The sequence below is a fragment of the Pelecanus crispus genome, chromosome 1 (assembly GCF_030463565.1).
Source record: "Pelecanus crispus isolate bPelCri1 chromosome 1, bPelCri1.pri, whole genome shotgun sequence".
Classification (NCBI taxonomy): Eukaryota; Metazoa; Chordata; class Aves; order Pelecaniformes; family Pelecanidae; genus Pelecanus; species Pelecanus crispus.
Genome location: NC_134643.1, coordinates 83684333 through 83707583, shown reverse-complemented (window position 1 = coordinate 83707583; position 23251 = coordinate 83684333). Strand labels below are relative to the sequence as shown.

Genomic DNA, 23251 nt, shown 5'->3' with positions numbered 1-23251 from the left:
TTCACTTGTGGGGAATAGAGAGCAACGCAATGGAAATCTTTTGTATAACGTCTGCCTTGCAAACTAACTCTGGACAAAGTTTTGTGACAGACATTTTTAATGCTCAAAAGTAAACGGGAAAAAAAATCAGAACTCACAGATATAATTACAAAAGTTAGAACCTGTCACATGAAAATGTAAGGAGTGGATCTGCAAAATTAAGGAACTGCAAAACCTTTATTTTGATAATGACAAGATGTCATGCAAGAACACAGAAAACATCACAAGATGCTGTGAGTAGAGCAGAGAGAGGCAGTACAAGCTTTATGAGCAGTCAGCGGTGAGTAAAAGGCTGATAATTATTTTAAAGAAACTGAGATGAATAGGAGCTAATAACACTTCATGAACACAAATGATGCATTTGAGGGCTTTTGAATGTCTCTGAAATGTGTAACTGGGGCTTCAGATAAAAGCATTAGCTGGGATATACCCACTAATTTCACTAGTCCTGTGGATTCCAGAAGTAACTGTAACAGTTTCTATTTATGCTCTACTTCAGGTACAAATGAGCTTCTTTAACAAGATGATATTTGGATTTTATTCTGCTCTCCTATGATTGTAGACTACTAATCCTTTTATATGCTGCATCAGGCTGCTTACAACATAGTTTTTACCAAGTAATCAAGTTGAACAGATCACACATGAACAAAAATATCTGCCCATAGCTATACAGCATTATGCATTGACAAACAGACCTAAGGCAGCGATTTTAGTTCAGAAAAAAAATGTAAGCCAGAAGAAGCGGTATGCAACTTTACTGTTGTCATATATTAAATAGTAATGGTCGTTTTCATATCACAGGCAATATTTTATCAAGTTATTAATTATTTATCTTAGGTGTTTGTTTCTCACCATTTTGCACAGTAGTTACAGCAGTGTTAAGCACGAATATAGTGAATTATCCATGTGACTGGCAGAGTCTGAATTGATAGTTATACACATTATTTAGATCTACTCTGCACATGGAAAGTTTCTGTACAAAGCAATGGCAAATGAGACCCAGAGTCTTTGTTATTGTAGAGTGGTCACAAACTATAGCAGTGGACTTGGAAACAATACATACGAAGATAAATGAAAGCATAAGTAATCCTGCCTTGTAGCAGTAATCCTGCCTGTAAAATTAAATTCTGTTATGAGATTCAAGCTTTGACATCTGTGAATTACCCCTAGTTTCAAGGATGCATCTTTTGTACTTTCTTTGAAAATTTGGCCAAATTTGTCCAAAACTAAAAACTGTAATTCGCGTTTAGTGAACCAGCAAAATGAATACTCTTTCAATGTCCTTTTTTTGAGTGAAGCTTAAATAGACAGTCTTCTGGGTCCTACAGGCATATAGACATATGGCAAGTGTGTGACATCTTTCTGCTGGATTCAGAAAATTGCTATGATCCTTTTTTGCACACAATTTCTAAGTGGGGCTTTAGAGTAACTTCAGGGTTGCTATTTTAGTAACTCTAACTCCACTTTAAAGGGAGCTTAAACAGTAACTAGACATACCGCAACAAATATTCCACTTGTCCCGTTGAAGCTGTCAATCCAACCCTGCAAAAAAGAAGAATTATTACTATTTCTTTTAATGACATGTTGCTTACACAGGCTTTGAAATGGTGAAAGGGTCACAGTGCTGTGGTGTAGACAAAGAAGCAATGAGACAAGTTAAGATGTATGCCAGCCTATCTGGGACAGCTGCCAGGAAGCTAACCAGTACGAAGTACCTAATTGATTTTAAATAGGGGATGCATTGTATGATACCTCATACTGTCTGCAATTTACCCATCAACAACAGAAACAAATTTTGTTTTTAGAAACTGCTTTTCCTATAACAACTTGGCTACAGGAATAAACTCTAGCTTTAAACACTACAGCATCTTGGTGTTGTCATACTTGCTGAAAACCATCCGTGTGTTATATACCTTCTGACATGAAACATGCAGATGTCAGCGAGACTGATTTTCTCCAACTAATTTCTAAGGCAAGGAAGAAAAAAATACCATACCACTTTTGAATCCCATCCTACTTCAGGTCAGGGAAACTGCCACTTGTGGGAGCTGGAGTTAAGAGCAGTGATGAGCTGTCTGACCTGAAATAGGTTATGACACCTAACAGAGTTCACCCTGTCCTTCTAAGGTGGGGAGCTTGGCCCAGAGCCTCAACTGTATCTCAGCCATCTTTGGCGTGCTTTGAGCTGCATAAAAGCCAAAGGTGACTTTATGTTGCCTTTCCAATTTGGCTGCAATGTTAGGGCACATTATTCCTACTAGTATATTTAGCTTGGTGAATTATTTCAGTCCAAAAGTACAGCTGCATTTAATTACTGCATGGCTGACATTTGTATCTGCAATAGGCCCATGTGAGTGTGAATCTAGTGAATTCAACAACTAACAACATAAGACAAAGATACTAGCTAACTGCACATGACATTATCAAATGCTTTCAAGGGCCACATGAGGTCTAGGGTGCTCATCAGGACCTCATTAATAGGCTGACTAGACCATGGAAAGACTTGAACCAGAATGCATCAGGACTGTGACCGACCCTCAGATCTCATGTTTCCCCAGCTAGTACAGAAACTCCTCTATGCATCTCTCTGGGCACGATCCTCTGCGTGTAAGACTGTCAGTTCCAAGTCCAGCATTTTGCACTATTATTATCCCAGCTCTTATTATTATTGCTTAAATGTGGGGTTTTTTCACTTGCAGGGAAGAGTCTTTCCTGAAGATGCTGAAGAAGGCTTGCTGTTCTACTCCAGCACAGGTCCTCCACCTCTTCCATGCACTTTCCTATGAACTGTGGCACCTGTTTCTCAAGCAGACATTGCTACAGGTAGGGACAGATTCCTGACAGTACTGAAATTACAGCTGTATCAAAGGGCTCTCAGCAGGGAATTGCTATGTATTCATGCTTACTGGGAAAGGCTCATGCCAGCTAGCTCCCACGATGGATGGCCTGATGATAGCAATGTTCAAGTTTCCTTTCTCTTGCTGTATCAGGTATTCTGACAAGGCTTTGGTGTAGGTGTAAGTGTTGGGCCAGTCCCCAAGCAGCTTGGGTGTGATGTCTTGAATGATAGATTCATCCAACCACCTACAGGAAACAAGGAAAACCCCATTATCCACCATGCAGAGAGAGAAAAGACTGAGGCAAAAAAGACCAGTAAGACAGGAATTCTGACCTGAAACAAAGGGTAAGAAAGTCAAAGCCATTTTAGACAAAACAAGGAGCAACTGCTTTGAATTTAGAACAGCTCTCTGGGAGAAAGGTTACTTTTGTCATCAAAATGCAAAATAACCCTGGTAAGCTTTGTGCTACAATGTCCAGCTCAACTTCAGGTATCTATACAACCTCATTCTAAACCAAGCTCTTGTGTGCTTTACGCATCGCTGCAATCTGTAACGTAGATATAGCCACGGTCTACAGATTGATGGAGCTTTCCAACCTAGCACTCTCACTAGATAGCGCTCACCCTTAGCCAACACAGTCCCTATATACTTCCAAGTACATTTCAGGAGATTCTTGGTAACCTTCAGTTAACTGATTTGAGTAGCATTACAAAGGTCTCAAAAGCTAAAACAACATACTACAGAGATACTATTCCAGCAGCACAACTTACAATGTTAGATGCTCCTTCTTACTGGTTTCCCACTGGCTTGTTCACACAGGAAATTAAGAAACTGTCAGTGCTAACAGCTTTAAAAAAAAAAAACCACCAAGTTTGGGTTTTTTTTTTTTTTAAGGTATTTAAATATCTAATCTGTCAGAAGTAGTTACATATATACCCTTAAAAAAGTGGCCCTTACCACCATGGTGCTGCAGTGAGGGCCTAAGGCTCAAAGGCTCTTCCCTGGCACACCATCAAGCCATCACTGGTCCTGCCAGCATCTGGGTCTAAAGGACAGGAACTAGCTGTACTTCCAGAGCCCTTGCACACTGCTGCCAATCCCCAACAGGCTTTCAGCAGTCTGGTGCTACACCACACAATCAAAGATTAACTCCTATAATCCAATTTGTAATTAAGTCAATGGACTTACAGGGTGTGCTCTTCCCAGGGGCATTACAAGGATACTGCTTCCTGCAGATGCTCTCTTCACCCCTCCTTATCTTGAATTTCAGAAACAGGTGGAGGTCAAGGGGAGAGGAATAAGGTGGGGACTGTCACACCTGGAGAATTACTTCATCACACCAACTTAAACATACAAACACCTGATGGCTCAGGTGGCACACTTTTTAAATGGCTCTCATCAGACACAGATGGAAATATTACAGGAAAACTGTTGTATGAGAAAACACTGATTCACTGAAACTGCAAATTAGTTCGCAGGGGGGAGTTGAATTCAGTGAATCTCTCAGTTTTGGAAGTTAAAAAGAATCTGACACTTTTTAGTATACAGAATTTGGTTTTTTTAAATAAAAAAAGTCTTATGTTGGCACAAATACTTTCCTTTGCAACCCCAGTCCCATGCTTCAGAAACAAGGCAGAAAATATATAGTTGCACTACGCAGAGGCTATAAGCAGCACACAATATTGACTTAATTTACAGAGCCTGTTTAGGCAGCCACTGAACCCAGCCTCCTCAGGGTCTCAGATAAATTGCTGTTGTTTGAATCTGTCGAGTAATTAATTACCACCCTACCAAAAGGAGATGTCTATTTCTGCAGAGCCTGGAGGAAGACTAGGTTCATTTGGAAACTCAGATTAAGCTGCATACAAGTCTCTTTTCCCTCCTCCTCCTCTTTTTTTTTTTTTTTTTTTTTTTTTTAAATAATAGGGGCTTACAGGTTAGTTTTCTCACAAAGCAAAGATAGGTGTAGAAGTACAAGGAGAAGCAATTTCCCCTTGCCCTCATCCTTCCAGACAGGCCTCTCTGCATTACTTTAAAAGGTCATCGAGAGGACCACACTCCTGCCTGTCTGAAGGGTACCATCCTACCAGGTGATTTGATCTACCAGCATTACCATCACAGGAGCACTGAGCTGACAGTTCAGTGAGGCGAACTGTTCCTACTCCTGTGACCTACTTTGAAGATTTTGAAATGCTAAATCACAAAGCTACTGCTTTTGCTAACTGCTGCAATTGCCCCGTAGAAACAGATGCAAATTAAACAATTAGTAACCTCCTCTTTCACCACATATATGAACCAAATTACTCTGCCATAGGAAAACATAACTTTCTGTGTTAATCACTTTGCATTAATAAGACTCACTTTCTTGTAAGTGATGACGGATCTACATCTTCTGCAATAATGAAAACACTTCTGCTTCAGCCCACACTTCACTGTGTGCTGTTCCTTACCTCAGCACACCCTTCAAAGCTGATTTCCCTCAGCTTTAGATTAATGCAAACCTTGCTTGATGTGGCAGATTATGTTTCCTCTAATGGCCTGGCAGCACGTAGAAGTGTGACTTTTGGTTTACACAGATGAGGCCTAAGGCTTTACTTGCAGGTTAAGTATCAAAACACTGCAAAGCAGGAATATAATAGGAGAATAAGAACAGAAAAAGAAACAGCTAGGAGTCCTACTTGGGATTTCAACTGACTAAGCATCATAAGCATATATCAATCGCATGGCCAAAAGCATCATTAAATGGATCTGTTATTGCATCCAGTTGTGTGATCATGCCTCTTAAAGTGCTCTTCTGCAAGTGTATTAAGACAAGGGTTGTTTATATTTCCTTGTCTCCTTTTTTAACTCCCCTGCCTTTTTGAAGGTAACATTCTGATATCTGTTAATCTCCTTTCTCTGAAACCTTCTGTACCCAGATATCTAGATATTATCTCTTCCACTTACATGGTAAATAATAAAAGGTGCATCTCTCCCATCTCTTTCCTGCTTTGTCTTCTCTCTCTCCCCAAGTAACCAGCCTCACAGTCCCTCAGTTTTCTCTATCACATTCTGCCTGTATCATGTCATCCAAACATCACAGGGACTTTCCCCACCCTGCTCCTCCACACACTCTGCAGCCCTGTGCATCTCCTTCATATTATTGCCTTTGATCTGCAGATCAGCTGCCAAACCAATGACCCTGAAGACAGTGATTTTCAACAAGGCCCACCTGATTTCAGTGCCTTTGAAGGCAGTAGTTGTCTTTGCTGTAAGCAATTATAACACTACCTGCAAACACTGTAAAGAAACAGATGCCATCCTAGCTGAGGGCATGCTGTCACTTCTGTCTCACTAAAAGTACCAGAAGGTTGTGAACTTCTGGAGTATGGGACATAGGAAAAACTGTAAAAAAAACCCTGTAAAACAAATTCAAAAATCTAGTAAGAAAGAAAACCGATCTCTGATTATGTGACTAAGAAAAAACAACCAAACATACAACCAAGACAAACATCAAAGAACACAGCTGAAAGCCCATCCTCTGTCACTCAACCTTCCTTTCAAACATCATCGTCTCTGCTGCACATGCAAATGACAATAAATAAATTCTTGGTGTCTTATATGAAGCATCTGAAGTAGCAACCTCTGGGGCAGCCAGGTACTTCTATATGTTTCTGATTAGCATTCAGTCCTTTGCTGGAGTCTTTTTTTATCTGAGCCATCAACACTAATTATTTCCAAAGTTGCAAGTGATGGTAAGCTTTTTGGGGCAGTGAAATGTAATATTGATAGCGATGGACTCCAAAGGACATTTTAAAACTGAGTTAGTGGGCAAAAAGGTGGCAGATTAGCTTCACTGTAAATTAAGGTAATGTAATGCATTTAGGGAAAAGCAGTCTACTGGTCTGAGAGGCTGCTGAACTCAGAACTGGAAGTCACAGCTCAGCAAGAGCTCTTGGAAGCACAGCTGACAGCTCTGTGAAATCTCCAATTCAATGAGCAGCAGCAGACAAAAAGTCAATGAAATGTTGGACATCATCAGGTACTGAGAACAAGACCAACGGTGTCACTTTGAAGCTATTTAAATAAAACTTTGAGTGACCAAACCTTGGGTACTGCCTGCAGTTCTGTTTAGCCCCTGCACCTCAGGGAGGGAGTGGAGTTAAAAAAAGGCAGAGAGGAAGGGCAACTAAAATCATCAAGGATCAGCTGGCATATGAGGAGACAGTAAAAATGCTGGGACTCTTCAGGCTGCAGAAAAGAAGGTCCAGGGTGAATGCAATAGAGATTTGCAGAACCGCAGAGGTAGTCAATAGGGAAAATAATGCAGATACTGCAGTGCTGCAACTACAGGACATGCAATGAAACTAGTAGTGTGACAGCTTGAAACAGGTGAAAGAAAGCTTGTCTTTACGCAGCAGTTAGTTAGTAAACTTCTGGAACTTGCTGCCACGGGTGGTTCCAGGGCAGAGTACCGGCAAGGTCAAAAAGGGATTAAACAAATGAATGGATTCAAAAATGGGTCAAAAAATAATAGGATGTAACACCCCTCATACTACAGTTCTGGTTTCTGGGAGGCTACAAGGGATCGCAAAAAGTATCCAGGCTTGTGTAGTTTACCCTAAACAGCATCTCCCAATGCCACTGTTGAGGGCAAGATATTGGGCCAGGCATCCCATTGCTCTAATGCACTAGGGCATTCCTCATGTTTTTATCACGCTCCATTTGCTGAATAAATGATAAATGATAGATGACTACTAGCTGGAAGTAAACATATCCAAGAATGTGGGCTACTGGAAAAAATAAAAAAAAGAAAGCACTGATTTGTACTAAATTTTCTGGAGTAGTGCTTAGTCAATTTTTTTTTTTTTTGCAAACAATTTTTTGATGTAAAACCTCAGTGGTTCTCCTGCTGAATATTAATTCATCTCATCTCTTATTACCCTAAATCAAGGAGAAGAAAGTTTTTATACCAGCTCTAGTTCACAGGTCAGTTGCTTGTATCACACAAGTGGAATACGACTAGCAAATAAATGAAAACAAAGTTACAGCTGTGGGAAAATTCTTCTCTGGGGAAGGTGTCCTGGGGCCTTTATCAGCAGATTTTGTTATTCTTTCTAATTATTCTTTATTTTGGTAAATTCAGTTAAACAAGCCTTTTTGTTGTTCCCTCAAAGTCCAGGATTCTCACACTGAACTCTTTCTAAAACAGCCTGTTTCTGACTCATCCCCATGTAACTCTGGTTTAATACCACAGGATTGTTGAAATCAGTGGAAACAACGTTGGGAAGCTGAAGAGATAAAGAAATGAATCTAAGGTGTATGAAAAATTTCAGTTCTTACTAAGGTAGCAACAGAGCTGAGTCTTACAGAAAGAAGCATCACAACTCCATTCCTGATAGCAAATGCACTCGTGCATAACTTATTCAATGCTGGACTCTCATGAAATCACACAGCCTTTTTTAAAATGGTGTGTGGAAAAATTTAGAGGTAGCTGAAATCACAGGGTGTTTAAATGTAGTTTATGCTATTTTCTAAATAATTTTGTATCTGTAAAAGTATTGTTGAGCTCAACCAAATGTTTAAAAAGTGTGACTTCAGCAGCTCTCCAGACAAAAAGACTCCAAAACAGAGCCTCTATTTCTCCTATTTTCAAAAAAAACCAGTAAAGCTAGTTTCAAGAGAAAATCCAGAAAGGACAGACTTACTGGGTGGCATTCTGTGGAAAGTACCCCTCGAAACCACCTAGAATGAAAGCTCTCTCTCTTCCCTTAGTCTCCCTCCTATTATGGCCAGCATTTCTTGCTGGCATGGTGCGTACAGACAAGGCCATACAGCAATAACAGCCCCTATGAACAGAAATCTCACAGGATAGGTTACACGAACAATTCAGAGGTCTTCTGCAGAATGAAGCAAAACCAATGTCAGAAGAGGCGATGCAGTTCCAACTTACTCTACTAAATCGAAGAGCTTCTTGGGTTCAGCTGGGGGTGGGTAGATGACTTCGTCTATGCATTTCCGGACACAGTTTGCATAGGCGGTGGAGATGTGGATGAAGGCCTCAAGGTTCTGCATCTGCCGGGCCAGCTCTAGGAGCCGCTGCGTGCCCATTGCATTCAGTTGCAGGGCATGTCTAAAAAGGGCAGGGGAAAGAAACAAAATGCATTTCACTGGAAAGAATGTATCAAAGCTGAACATTATCCAAACCCCAAATAATGAAAAGGCAAGTAAGGGAAGAGAAGGGGTCATGGCAGAGCGGAAAGCTTCAAAGAAATGCAAGGGCTAAACCAGTTTTCAAAGCAATACTGTTGGATTCACTGTTCTGGCCACAGAATGTCTCTCAAACATTTTTACTCAATTCAAAGGATCAGAGGTAACATTCCACTAACATCCGTACACCTGACATATTTGCCACCCCTTCCTGGAACAAATATTTGCAACACACATGACCACTGAGGCATTACAGTTCTCACGGTACCCATTCAACTTTCTCCTAAAGGAACCACTGCTAAACCAGATAAACACATGGTTTCAGTAAGCATCAAAGGGTCCTTGGGCACAGAAAAACAGGTTCATACTGAAAGAAGACACAATTAGAGATAACAGCTTAAATTCCCAAGGAACGGAGAAGAGAGCTGATAAGCATAAGCGAAAAAGAGTCCTGGTTAGCAAGGTTGACCTTGAAGCACTCAGCATAGCTAGAAGTTGTCCTAGAGACTGTCTGCAATGGATCTCAGGGAACAGATGTTCAACTTCGTGGCACGCTTTGTACTGGAAGAGACACTTTCTGCACAGAAGGGAAAAGGCTAAGAAATATGCAATCTGGTCACAGCCCAGGAGTAGAAGCTTTCAACAACATGTACAAGATTATGAATAATGCTATCAAGTACAGTGTACACTAAAGACATTAATTACACTAACGTTGAAAAGAAATTGTAAATAGTCCAGATAAATGAAAACAGAAGCTAAGCATATGATTAATGTTTGGATCACAATATCTAAAGCCAGAGATACTTTTTTTTTTAGCATGCTGCTATCAAAGAATAGCATTTTCTGTAGATTTCTAATTTCCTCCTGCCCTTCTAGCAGGATGAATACGTCTACTTTAGCTACTCTTCATATGGAAGTTACTCTTCCATGTACGTCTCTATTTGATTGTACCCCTTCTGAGAAGGGGTGAACAGAATTGTGCTCAGAATATGGGCCCAGCACAGATTTCTGCTGAGACATTCAGAGTTCCTTTAGCCTTCTAGGGGAATATCATCTAACCCTGGTGATTTGTTGCTCTTTATTTTTTCTATTTATATTAAAACTGCATCTACTAGTATTTCAATATAACACAGTTTCTCAGATTTCTGCCCTCAAAAGTTCCATCTGGAGAATTCCCTAAATGTACTGCTTGTTGATGCCAATAATTCATTTAGTTTCTCTGGTGCTGCTTTTCTAGTATCCCTGATAGCACTGCTTTTGCACCTCCCTTATCTATCAGCTCTACATATTATGCGGTAGGCTTTGGACTTCTGCCGTGTTTAAGATTTTTGTGTGTGTGTGTGTGTCGTTAGCAAGTTGCTGCTCAAAATTCTTATTTGAGCAGCAATATTATGCTTTCACATTTAACTTGCTAGAACTTTTACCCATATGATATATTTTATTATTCAGACAGGAATAATTTGATTTTAACAACTTCTCATATTTTGCTGTTCAATCATACTGGATTTTCCTCATTCTGTTAGAGATTTTGACAGATCACATGCAATCAGCCTTTAAATAGTTTCTGCGCTGCCTGCAAGCAGATAACCATTTTACTTTTTAACTTCTTTCTAGCTATCCTCCTTATTAAAAACATAGTTTCCCTTTGATGTTACATGCCACTGCCATGTATTTTTTACAGCACGTTCATTCATGTATTGATTTAAGAACATTTATGGCTATTAATGCAGTGCAGTGCTTTGCTACTTCTATCTCGAGCCAGGATCTACATATAGCTCAAGATTAAATCACGAGCTGCTTCCTTTCTGGTGGGTTCTCTAATCAGTTGCTGCAAAAAGCAATTATTTATGGTGGACACAGTGGACATCTATTTAGCCTATGTATGAGCAAATGAAGACTGACATTAACAATTGTGTTTTCTACTCTCACAGCTTTAGCTTTTTTCAAAAAACAGAAGATCTGGCAATCCAGATCATCCACCTTGGTTTGTTGACCTTTACGATTTGCATAGAGGCACTCACAGATCCAATCTTGGTTTAGTGGCTTATTTCTGCTGTTCTTTCTTAATGGAAAGCCTGCCTGGACAGGCACTCCCAAGGGAGCTCCTTCAGAAATTGAGCATTTATTTTAAACAGTTAATTACACTGAGTCTTGGGTATTTTAAAGCTTGTGATAGGCCACTTTCTTAAACAACATCTCATCTCCCTCTTCAGTTACTCAGTGACAAAGAAAGGCCATTAACAGTAGCTTTAGAGACAGACACAACATAGTCTCACTTCAAGCTGTCTCCAGCTACTTCTGCTAAAACATCTATCTCCCTCTTGACCTAAACCACACTTTTCCCTATCCCAATTTTAGGTCATACTTTACTCCCTTACTATATCACAACCCAAGCTTGCAGTACTTCTGTTCCTGTGGAAATCTGCCAGGATACTTCACTTTTGACACACATATGCACATGAGATTTTCAGAGCATTTACATTGCACATTCAGCATAGAAGCACATAGAATCATAGAATCATAGAATCATCTAGGTTGGAAAAGACCTTTAAGATCATCCAGTCAAACCACTAACCTACACTACCAAGCCCACCTAAACCAATCAAGGGTAGACTAGACTAAACCATATCCCGAAGTGCCACATCTACCTGTTTTTTGAACACTTCCAAAATGTGGCATGAAAACATAAATGGAGAATTATTACTGCAGCTATACAAGAGATGCACCGATTGTTGTGTTATAGGCTACTGCACATTCTGAATCATGCTTAGGAAATACAGAAAGCAGGACATACTTCAGGGGTTCATCAAAGCGAACTGTTGCTGCACAGTGGAAGACAATATTGACCCGGGTCAGAAGCTCCTCCTCATCTTCAGCACTGATGGCCAGCTTGGGCTGAGTGAGTTCAGCATTAATAGGCTTAATCTTCTCGTGGAAATTAGGGCAATCTTCTCGGACCCTGTCAAAGACCTTGAAGCACAAACAGAGAGAGATCAGGTACAGAATTAGGCTACTGAGATCACTTTGGTTAGTAGACAGTCTGATTACATCAATCAATTAAATTGGCACAAAAGAGAATGCCTGGTTCTTTCAGAGGGAGGTGATAAAACAGTTAATTCACTTGTTCCCTCCCATGGGAAAACCTCACCAGGGAAACAGAACGAAAATATAGGATGTAATGCATTGCCCTGAAGAGATGAAGAATCTTCTCTGCATCACTCATTTCCTGGGACAGCCACTGAAATTCCTGTATCTCCACATCTCCTCTAACCACTTGCTATTTGACCTCAAAGGCAGCCTGTAGGACCATAACAGGAGCAGAAGAGGAGGGCAGAGTATGGAGTGGGAAAGCCTGTGAAGCACTAGACTCAAGCAATTTTCTTGATGGTTCTACAAAGTACTTGAGGAGAACAGGGAAGCAGGGCACATTCTGGCTCCTCCTCTTCCTTTGCTGCTCCTTGCCGACTGTCACTCTTTGTTCTGTTAGATGAGTCCTGTGGGGTGCCTGGGAGTGCTTTTGGGATGGAAAGATGGGGAACCTCAATAACCCATACTGCTAAGGCTGCTGACTGCCACCAGCAATTTTACATGACTGGACAAGTGTGCAGCTAGTTGGCCTCTCGAGCTGTCTTCTAGCCCCTTTTTTCTAAGACTATGATCCATAGCTCTTTCCAATACACGTTTTCTGCCCAGTCTTCTGCAGAATGACAAGACTGTGCATCTGTCCACTGAAAAGATCCCTACATTTCCATATACCCTCTGTCTGATGACTTGACCGAAGCCAGCATTTGGCACCCTGTCTTGCCTACGATCCAAGACAGCAGGTACCCTGAACAGCAAGAAAACTGTACACAATCCTTCTGAAAGGAAAAGGAAATCAATACTGTCATCATTGAAAAGCGTCTATGTAAAAACAGCAGTTTCCTCAGTTCCCATTTTTACTCTGTGAGTAGCTCAGAGTCACTGATAATAGTATAGTAGGGCTGGGTGCAGTTCTGCTTGTGCCATGAAAGCAGACAGCTACTGCAGGTTCCACCTGGAGACCTTTTATATGGTAAATCTCACAGGCAAAGAAGATGAAGCCTGAATTTCAAAATGCTATGTGAGTTTGCTGGAGTAAGATTTGAAAAAAGTCACCTTGAGTTTTAGAAGTGTCTGTTCTAAGGGTTTTGTACTGCTGGCCAGCATTATTGTATCTGAGCAACTTAAGTGAAATAATAATAACAGTAAAGTCCAAAAAGCACCTCCCTTTTGGGGGCAGAGTGAAGGGTAGAAAGAATAAATGGAATAGAGAGGCTATGGGATCTGAAGAGGTACAATCTAGATTTCAAAGGTAACCACACTTCAAAGGTAACTAGCCTACTGACAGGAATGACAAAGTACTGGGACAGATTGCTGGTGGCAGCTGTGTGCCACCACCTTTGGACGCATTTAAGAACTGTCTAGATAAGCACTGCCAGGAGAGATAGGGAATAGCTGAACCTGCCTTGGGGCAGGATGATGGGCCAGCTGGCTTCTCAGCAGCTCTGTGTTTTTTGGTTGTTTCTTCTACTCTGTAGCTTACTCACCAGTAACACAGAGTTTGTGAATCTCCTTACTATAATGATCTCTTGTTTTCCTAGAGGTTGTTCTCTCTTTGATTTGCCCAGTGCTTATGTAAGAGCAGGCATTGTGTGACATAAATTAAACACACTAAAAGAAAAAGACATATGAAAGATTAAATTGGTACTAATAGCAACAGTTTCTTGCTTGACTAAGGGATTACCATCTTTCTGCTTATCTGACAACCAAATCTAGATAAACCTCGATGTTCTTAAGGATAAAGAAGTGATTAGAACATCAGCAGCCTTCCCCACTATGCAGCACACTGCACACTTGACTTCATGTATTTTTCTTTAACACACAGCTGCACATCCTTCATAAATCTGAAACTTGAGCAAGTTAACAAAAGTTAGGACACAAAAATGTCATTTAATTTCTCTCAGTTGCACCCAACTACATGTGCATTTCAGCAATGTAGTCTAGGCCAGAGAACAGATTTTTAGACAGAGAAAGCTAATAATGGACAAAGATGTTGGTGAGAGCCAGCTGGACTGCAGGAACTCAATTCCCAATGGCTTATATTCAGAACCGGGTACTAGCAGCATTAATGTCTGTAAAAAGCTTGTCTTCTAAGAAGAGGATGCTAGAGTGGCTGTCCAAATATGCATCATCTCATGAGAGATTGCACACGAGCAAACTCTGATGAGACATTAAATGGAAAGATTTCTCAGAGAACCCATATAAGACCAAAGCTATCTTTTTAAGAGCTTTAGGAACAACTCTGCATTTGTTTGTTCTATTGCAAAGAGAGTGTAAAACTCCACCCAATGAGAGTTATTTATACTTGTTTTACTTTGGCATAAATAATGCAAAGGCAGAGAAAGAATGAATCAGCCCTTTCTCCATTTCAGTCATGGTATATAAAAAGAACAGTAGTATTTCTGCAGTGCTAGCCTTGCTCGAATTTGGACAGTTATATTCTGCCTACATGCCATCACCTCCTGAAGTTCCCACTGCAGATAATATCCCCTTCAATATTTCTATGCCTACCGCTAGGTATTGCCTACTACCACACACCACTCAACAGCTGCAGTTTTTCACTCCCTCCAATGATTCACTGCATTCCTCTGAAGGATGAAGGCAATTTCTAAATGCAAGCTCACAAATCAGCATACTGCTTTGGAAACCTTCTGGATCACAAGAACATTCAGTTCATCATCACCATTAAATCAGATAACAGGAGCAGCTGTTTAATCAAAGTCTCCTGCCTCTTTTATGGCATCTGAAGATTTCAGACTTGTCAGTGCTTTACAGGAAAGTGCAAGAAGATTTAAAGACAGAACAAATGCAGCTTATTCTATACTGTTTCCTATAGTTCAAGGAGTACTTAACATAAAGATGATGCTTAGTCTGCAGGTAAAGAATAATTGCACCTCTAAATTCTGATTAACTCACCCAGAGCGTATATAATAAATCTCCAATAACTGCATGAGGCCCAAGGATTGTTCTATCTTTTCTTTTTAGAAGCCATCTGCCAATACGAAATATATTCAATAGATAGAAGTGCGCTGGCATGCTGTACTGTTGGAACCGCATGAAAACACTGGCCAAGTCAGCAATATTCCAGAAGTGAAACATGAATTGCCACAGAATTATAGTGAAGAGAAAGGAAAGATGCTTGATTTCAAGTTGTCCAATATTAATTAAACTGAGGGAAATCAGTAATAATGTATCCTGATTTCAGTGTCTTTTTGAACATCCTAATGCATTCCAGGGGCAACACTGCTACCTTGACCAAAACAGAATATATGAACCTCATAGCTGGTATTCTCATTTTAATCCTCAAAATAGGAGGCAAGTTCTCCATAAGCTGTGCTGTCCCTCAACAGAGGTGGTGATTTCACTCTGAAATTTGCTGAATTTTTCTTGTTATAATCAGGCAATTCCCATTTATACTAATAATCTAATCTCTGTGATTTCAGTTTACATCGCCAAGGACTTATTATGAAAACAAGACGTCTAGAATTTCTCCCAGCGTTACAGTTGAGTATGTCTGATGGGCATCTCTGGCCCTATTCCTGCCCACTTATGCTTTGACCTCCCTTCTCAAAGGACATCTGTAACTCTCTTGTGTTCTCTGCTCTTGCCTTAAAGCATGTAATCGTTCAGAGAGATTCCTGCCCATCAATCTTTCAATCAGAAATTTTTCCATACCACAAAGATACAAAAACCTCAAAGAAAGGGCAAATTGCACATCTATGGAACAGTGCAGCTGAAAAATAAAGGAACCATGGAACAATGTAAAATGCCAAAGGCTTTGCTTCTTTCTCAGGAGAAATTTTCGGTGAAGCAAATACAAAATAATGAAAAGTAGTGTGCCTGAGCCATGCTCTACTTTAAAAAGGAACTTGCATGAGTTTGGTCTTATAACTGCCTTTCAAAGAAGCCTGGGTAGTCCTTCCTTTTTTGGACCTATCAGTTCTCACTCCTAAAAAAACAACTTACTGTTACAGGCACCATGCAGGATGGCACTTCATTGAGAAACACAAGTAGGAGAGAAAGCAGTTCTCCTGTTTGCTTGGTGACATTATCTAACAGTATTTCTTGTGCTCTCCCCTGAGGTGAAGGATTCATCTTCCAAAGTGCTGAATAAACATGTCCCAGCAATGCACGCCATGGTGAAGGTGGGCTGCTGCTCTTCATCACGATGTCAGCGGAGTCTGTAACTCGCTGTGGCTCCTTTCTGCACCAGACTGACTCTTCAGCAATAGCACTCATGGCTCTCCCTCTGCCGGATCAGGGCCAAACGCTTTGGTGACTGACCCAGAAAGCATCAAGTTTTCAAGTGTGACTTATAAAGGTAACCTTTTTTCCTCCCGTGGTACAAACCCAACGAGAAATCAAGGGATCCAAATTACACTATTTTAACCAGATGTTGCCAGATTTTTTTTTTTTGTAAGACCGATAAAAAATGGTCTTCTCTGGTGCACAGCAGGGCCACGTGTGTTTAATAGGCACTGGGATATTAGGCTTCTCTAGGAGGATTAGCGAAAGATGGTAACTTACATTATAGCATGCACATTTCAAGTCATTACTGTATGAGAACATTTAAAGTGGAGAAAAATCAGAGAATTCCCACAAAATGAAGCTCATATATGAGGAACTACTGAGAAGATTAAGGTCAAGAGAGTTCAATTAAAAAAAGAAAAAGGCAAAAAGCTTCTGTCCTTTCAGATAAAGAAATGGAAGGGATTGCTTAGCATAATTCAGGAAAATATAAGCATGAATTGCTTCTGTAAAGGAAATAGAATTTACTGTAAGCAAGATGTAGGCCAAGGGGTAAAACACTGTGGCAACAATTCCTTTAAAGGATAAGCTGTCCCATTGGGTGTGTGGAATAATTTTGAAAAGTCCCTCTTCTGAACAGTGTTGGTGTATAAATGCTAGGGAACAGCCTATATATAGATACACAGAGTAATTCCCTGGTGCATATAACCCTCTGTGATTTCAAGGGCAGTATCATAAATGGACATGAGTGACTGCCACAAATCTAAACTACTGCAGGTACCAAAGTAATGAAAATAACTCTTTAAAAAACACCTTATCTGTGCAGTTTTATTCTGATGAAAGGTGTTATTCCGGTTGTGCTTGCCACTGATAAAATCCTCCAATACAGTCTTGAAGGAAGGAAAGTACATAACTACTTTTAGAATTGCTATTGTAGCAAATCTGAGAAATAATTGGACAGCTTCTTGACATAAAGTAATTAGCTTGCAATTAATTTTTAGCCTGGTACATTTCCAGCAATAAGCATCAGGATTGCTCAGTCAAGAAATGTGTGAAAATGCAGCTCAGGAAGCATTAATTGGGATAGAGCCTTTTTTCCCCCTTGTGTGCTTTCTGCCTCATTTCCTCTTCAGAAAGTTTCTTTTAAGTATGGTTCTTCTCAAGGCAAATAAAGCATAATTCATCTAATCAGTTAGAAAGCATGCAGCAGAGTGTTCCTCATTGTAGGAAAACAAATGGCTTATGCTTCAGTCTAGAGCTATTACTTTCCCCTGAGTAGAGCTAATGTAGTGGAAATACAGTACCCATGATCAACATCTAGTAAGCAAAACAGCTGATTATTTAGAGATAAAGACTACAGAAACAATGAGATGACAGACAGTAAATTTCAATAGAGGTCAACTAAGGCTAGTATGTATAGCCAGCTACTTAGGATGTGGTTTTAAACGGACAATTTCCTTGAAAATAGGCTGCTGACAAAGCCTGCTGTTCTCTAGCAAGAATACTCAGGTTACGTGTCAGTTAATCTGGAACAGTAAAAGGAGCTCTTTCAGAGACAGACTTTGTAGGCAGGAGCATGAGGGACTTGACAGACATGGAAAACCTTTCTGTGGTCTCTAGTATCATCTTATAGGTGGGTGGACAAGTCACAGACAGAATATGGAGCTTTCTTACATTCATCACAGACGTTTCTCATGCCCCTGTGTGGTACTTAGACAGATATCACTATCAGCATTGGATGGTACGCTTGACATTTAAAACAGGGGAAACATTTAAGCGCAGGGAAGGAGGATGGTAACACTTGGAGCTTTTCCTACAGGAACCATTTAACATGTTTTTTCCCATGCATTTTCCAGAACTGTTTTCATTCTCATCCCTCCTCCATAGCTATGCCCCAATGTGGGCATAGGTACAAGGGGAGTCAGTTGCCAAAGGATGGCAGGAGCACTTGGCTACAACCAGAGTCCCGTACATCTATCCCTCCTCAGTTCCTGCCATGCAGAATTCACTACTGACTACTTATAGACAATCACTGTAGGCACTCGGAAATGTTAATAAGCAGAGAGTTATCCAGACATAGGATCTGAATCTGCTTTTCCATACCCATTGCCTTAATCAGATATCTTTGAAGTTTCACTGCCAGATTTGCTTGGGCACCAGGGAACTTCAGGAGTGTTTGCTGAGTCCCCAAGGCTAACCAGCCAGGAGTAACAGCTGTGTCAAACACAGACAACTACTTCTTGGAGACATTTAAAGAAATGACCAAGAAAAACTTTGAAAGACATTTAAGGAAATGACCAAAATTTACTTTCCCATTTGAAAGTAGCTAACAAAAATCAGGTTGATTTTCAGGAGTCTATGGAGTTTGGCATAGCAGCTAAACAGTGTGATCTCTAATGCATTCTCACTTACAATTACATGAAAACATGTTATATATCACAGGTGCAGAAGTCTGAGGTTCCTCCCCTCTGAAAACACAAGTTTCATGTGTACAGTCATGCAGATGGTGTGGAGTGGGGCTTTGGGGAAGTGAGGGGACCACATATAAGCAGCAGCTGCAAAGCGTGCTATCGGATATGACTCCCTTTCACATTCAGCACATTGAGTTCACACAGACTCCCTTTCACATCCCTCCATAAATAGTAGGGAGAGACAGGCCAGACAGAGCTACCCACAACTACACATCTGGCTGACCAGGTATGCATGGCTCATTAGATCACACACCAGGAAAGAAGACACAACGCAGCCCTGCAAATGAGAGAGATGCAGCCCTGGCTGCAGAAGAGTCACTCACAGTTGTGAAGCTTCACAGCATGGAATGATGTGAAAAATGAGGTGGCCATCACAGATGAAATACAGCATGATGGCATCCTCATCCAGCTGCAAACCAGCTGACCCAGCACAACACAATCAGCACCAGCTCTGCGTAGCAGTCCTTGTTTATATAAACAATCATATCCTCTGATGGCTGGAACTGGTTGGGCCCCACAGAAGTCCTGGGGTCTGCCTGGTGGTGTCTCTGTATGTTAGACCACACAGTAACTCAGAATGTCACTTTTTAGTGAAAAAAGAGCTCTGCTGAAAAGTCACTGAGGGATCCCCATGACTAGAGACATTCAGGCAACCTTATCTCAGCCAGACCCTGAGGGTACTTCTCCTACAATGCTGTTTCCAAAGAGGATAACCAGGCACATTGGCTGTCCACACAGAAGAAACAGCTGAGGCAACCAGCACGTAACCTGTATAATACACAGTGCTGGTACGCAATTCAAAATTTTGTTTCAAGGACAACTCCGTGGATGCGTCGGGGCCCTACAACTCCTGTTAAGTACATCTGGGAAAGTCTTGAGATACTCCACTCTGAACTTGGGCCCCTCCAAAGAGGTCTTCCAAAGGAATGACTGCAGCAGTTGTGGCAACCTAGGGGGGATGTCCTGCACTTCCATACTCACTTAGTTAAGATCCCTGACCTCTTCCTGAGGCACAAAGGAGAGAATGCCATCATGAAGAGGATCACAAGTAATGTGGGCACCAAAGTTCACCTTGATTAAAAGTGTAAGAGAGGTAAAAATCCTTTGATGTCACACACAACAAAAGTTGAACAAATCGAGACAAACGCATCAGATATGTAAAGCTACTCAAACAAAAAAAAAAAAGATTTTTTAAACACTGTAGTGAGGTGGCACTCAAGCATTGAGAGCTGAGCATCTGGGAAATGAGTACAGTAGAAGAATAAGTCACTCTTCTAGCATGAACCATGCTAGAAGATTCTGGGATGTGAGGAGCAGGCAGTCAGAAAATGGTGCTGAGCCTCCATCACCCAAGAGAGCCAATGACTTCTGTGGAAATATCTATACCTGGAAATTAAACTGTGCCAGGTTATGCCCTGGGCACTGGAACTCAATCATCCATATTGTTCCACTGTTAGAAGGGTCTTACCACAATTCTGGCCTGAAACAACTACCAGAACAAGTCCCTGGTCACAACTGAGGAGTTAGCCTGGGACAGGGGCTTTTCCCAACAGATATCCCACATGTGGCCATGATGTTTTGGAAGGTAAGAAAGTTTAATGGCATGAGTGCAAGCTATTTCATGCCAGCTGGTTTCAGTGCCTGAAATTCATCCTAAGAACATTCTATTTATGGACGTTGTCAAACAGTACAATCATTTAGACATGGAAGTTTTTGCATTTACCTAGGACAATTTCTCATTTCATCATTTGTCTTTTGTGTTTGCATCTGATAGAAATGTTTCAGCCTTCTTATGCCATTCCACATACATTTTTGTTATGTTCATCAGGACAATGTAATTTTTTGATTGGTGGTTAAAAGAAAAGTACTAAGCCCAGGTACCTCAGCCTGTCAAATATCTGCTTCCTTTCCTTGCTGTCACTTAACTATAATCATATTTTCATAGTAAGGCTACATGCAGCACACACAGTAAATAAACAAACTGGAAAATTACTGGGAGATGATCAGAAGGTAATGCAATTTATGAGACTAATAGGAAGAGCAGGGACACTACAAGAAGTGAAGGCACATGTGAAAAAGAGACCAAGTCCAGTGAAGAAGAAACCAGCTGAGATTCTATGAAAACCTCTAAGAAAGGATGATTTAACCACTATAAACCGATTTTCTGTAGTGTCACTATTCCAAGCAAGCAAGTAAGTAGAGAGTTACAAGTAATCCTTGATTTCCATCCAAGGAGCCTTCAGCTTAGGGAATATAAAACTTCTTTAAGAAGATAGAACCATCTGTCCAAACAGAGTCCAGCTACTTACAACGCAGTGTGACTCCGCAAGTATCGCTCTTACCAGAGACCAGCTGTAATTAATGCCTCTGATTATGGCCAGTTCTCAGAAGAATCCATGGAAAGCCTTTAGAAATGGTTGCAGAAGCCCACATGCAAGCCTGACAGCTGGACTCACAGCTCAGACCTTCCCTCTGAATCCAACCTCTTTGCATGTTGTACAAATATATGGACCTCTTTCTGTATTTGAGACCTCTTTTGACAGTGCTTGGATCAATTGGTTCTGCCTGTAATAAATATTCTTAAAATTCACCTCTTCCTGGCATGGGTATAAAAAAAATACAAGCAGTCCCACTGAACTGTGTCAAATTATCCTGATGTAAGGAAAAGGCAAATTTGGCCCATGAAGTCCATACCAGCCTTTTGGCATATGTACGCCCTTTTCCACTGGCTTGGGAGCTGTAGTCTTGATTTCAGAATAAAGATACCTGTTGTTAGGAGGGCCATTTAACGTCAGCTTGTGATAGTAACACTTCTACCAGGAGCAGATGTCACTCACTTCCCGGTACAAAGATCAGAGCATTGCCACAGATGGCTCAGTTACACCTTCTCCCTACCCTGCCGTTGCAGTTGTACCTGACTAGAATGCTCTGACAGGGCTGATGGTAAGAGACAAGCCAGATGATGTTTCATGCACCCTGCAAGACCCTTCTTCTTTAAGGCAGTAAAAGATAAAAATGAGCTTTGTTTGCAGTCAGGTAGGAGTTACTCTTTCTTTTTTTTCTTTTTTTTTTTTTTTTAATCTTAGAGAAATCCAGATATTTTAGTATGGAAGGAAACATGCGCACATTTTAAAGAGGATCAGGAAGGCCATATCAAGTGTCCTTAAGCCAGGCTCAGCTTTTAGCTTGCTCTGGCCTGGCATCTCTCAGGACTGCTGAAGAGTAATCAACCATTACAAGCCCGACTTACCATCTCTGGCACTCCTATTAATTGTTACAGCCAGACCCGTAATGTTAAAACTTTCTGATCAGAGGATCTGTGACTCAAGACATCTTTCACACTGACATGCAGTGTTCATCTCACTCACAAAACACCCCCAATACTGTACATCTATTAATAGAAGTTACTTTTCTGTGCGAGTATATTTTTAGCTCATACTCCTTCCAATAGAGACCAAAGAGGAGAATTCATGTAAGCTGAAATGGCATTCATGTTTTCTGCATGCCTTGCCCTTGGCTTCTAGATCTAGATTTCACTAACTAATTTTATGCTACCCAGTTCCTACTAGGGAGAAAAGCAAGCACTTGGGCTAATTATGCTTCTGGTGTAACAAATCACTTGTCCGTGTGTCACTAGAATGAGCAACATTTTCAAACAGGTTGAACAACAAAAAGTTGTTTGTACACAAAAGTCTCCCCATCTGTCTGTGTAGGGATTACTGCTAATGAGCCTGTGTCCTTGGCCCTAGTCCTATAAGGTTATAAATTACTTTAATGCTTTAATCTACCGGTGAAAAACCCTGGCTGAAGGAGAGGAGAAGAAACAAGCAGAACATACCACAACCAACTACCTGTACTGAAATGCACCTCTCATCCCACACAGTTGTTTCACAAATAAGAAATACACAATGTTCTGCAAATACTACTTGCATAAGGCTATATATCCTAACTATATACTTAACCGAGGGAAGTAAAACTCATCTCTACATTAAGTCTCCACCTGTTCTGCCATAATCGGTAGAGGCGGACCATCAATTTCCCAGATTCCCTGGGGAAAAAACCAACACACCAATACTTAAAGATCTGCCCCAAACTACATGGTCTGTAAAGTTAGCATCCTTAGGGCATACAGCTTTCTGTAGATACTACTGCAGAGTGGTAAGTTGTAAGCAGGAGCTGCTGATGGAGCACCAAGCCTTATAACTAGGTAGGGCCTCTACTGGGAGTGAGGAAAGTGATTAAAACAGTTCAAGGACAACAAGGCTGCATGAACACAAAACCAGAGTGTGAAAAACGTGTTCCTCTGGTGCTGTGGTATGCAGACTGTGCACAAGATAAGAAACTGCTTGTGCTTAATTGGAACTAATTAGAAGAGTTAAGGCT

General features: G+C 40.8%; 1 protein-coding gene across 8 annotated transcripts in view; it reads right to left on the bottom strand.

Annotated features, from left to right (window-relative positions):
• FAR2 (fatty acyl-CoA reductase 2) overlaps positions 1–23251 on the bottom strand; it is an 83025-nt gene that overhangs the window by 22969 nt on the left and 36805 nt on the right. For 4 of the 8 annotated variants that reach the window (XM_075716360.1, XM_075716376.1, XM_075716368.1 and 1 more), the window contains exons 2-5: positions 11863–12038; positions 8812–8991; positions 2946–3123; positions 1537–1581 (exon numbers count right to left, since the gene is read on the bottom strand). In XM_075716360.1, the coding sequence (XP_075572475.1) occupies positions 1537–1581; positions 2946–3123; positions 8812–8991; positions 11863–12038 (579 nt within the window). The remainder of the gene's footprint in view (positions 1–1536; positions 1582–2945; positions 3124–8811; positions 8992–11862; positions 12039–23251) is intronic. The other 4 variants (XM_075716413.1, XM_075716420.1, XM_075716385.1 and 1 more) reach the window with 3 other exon arrangements.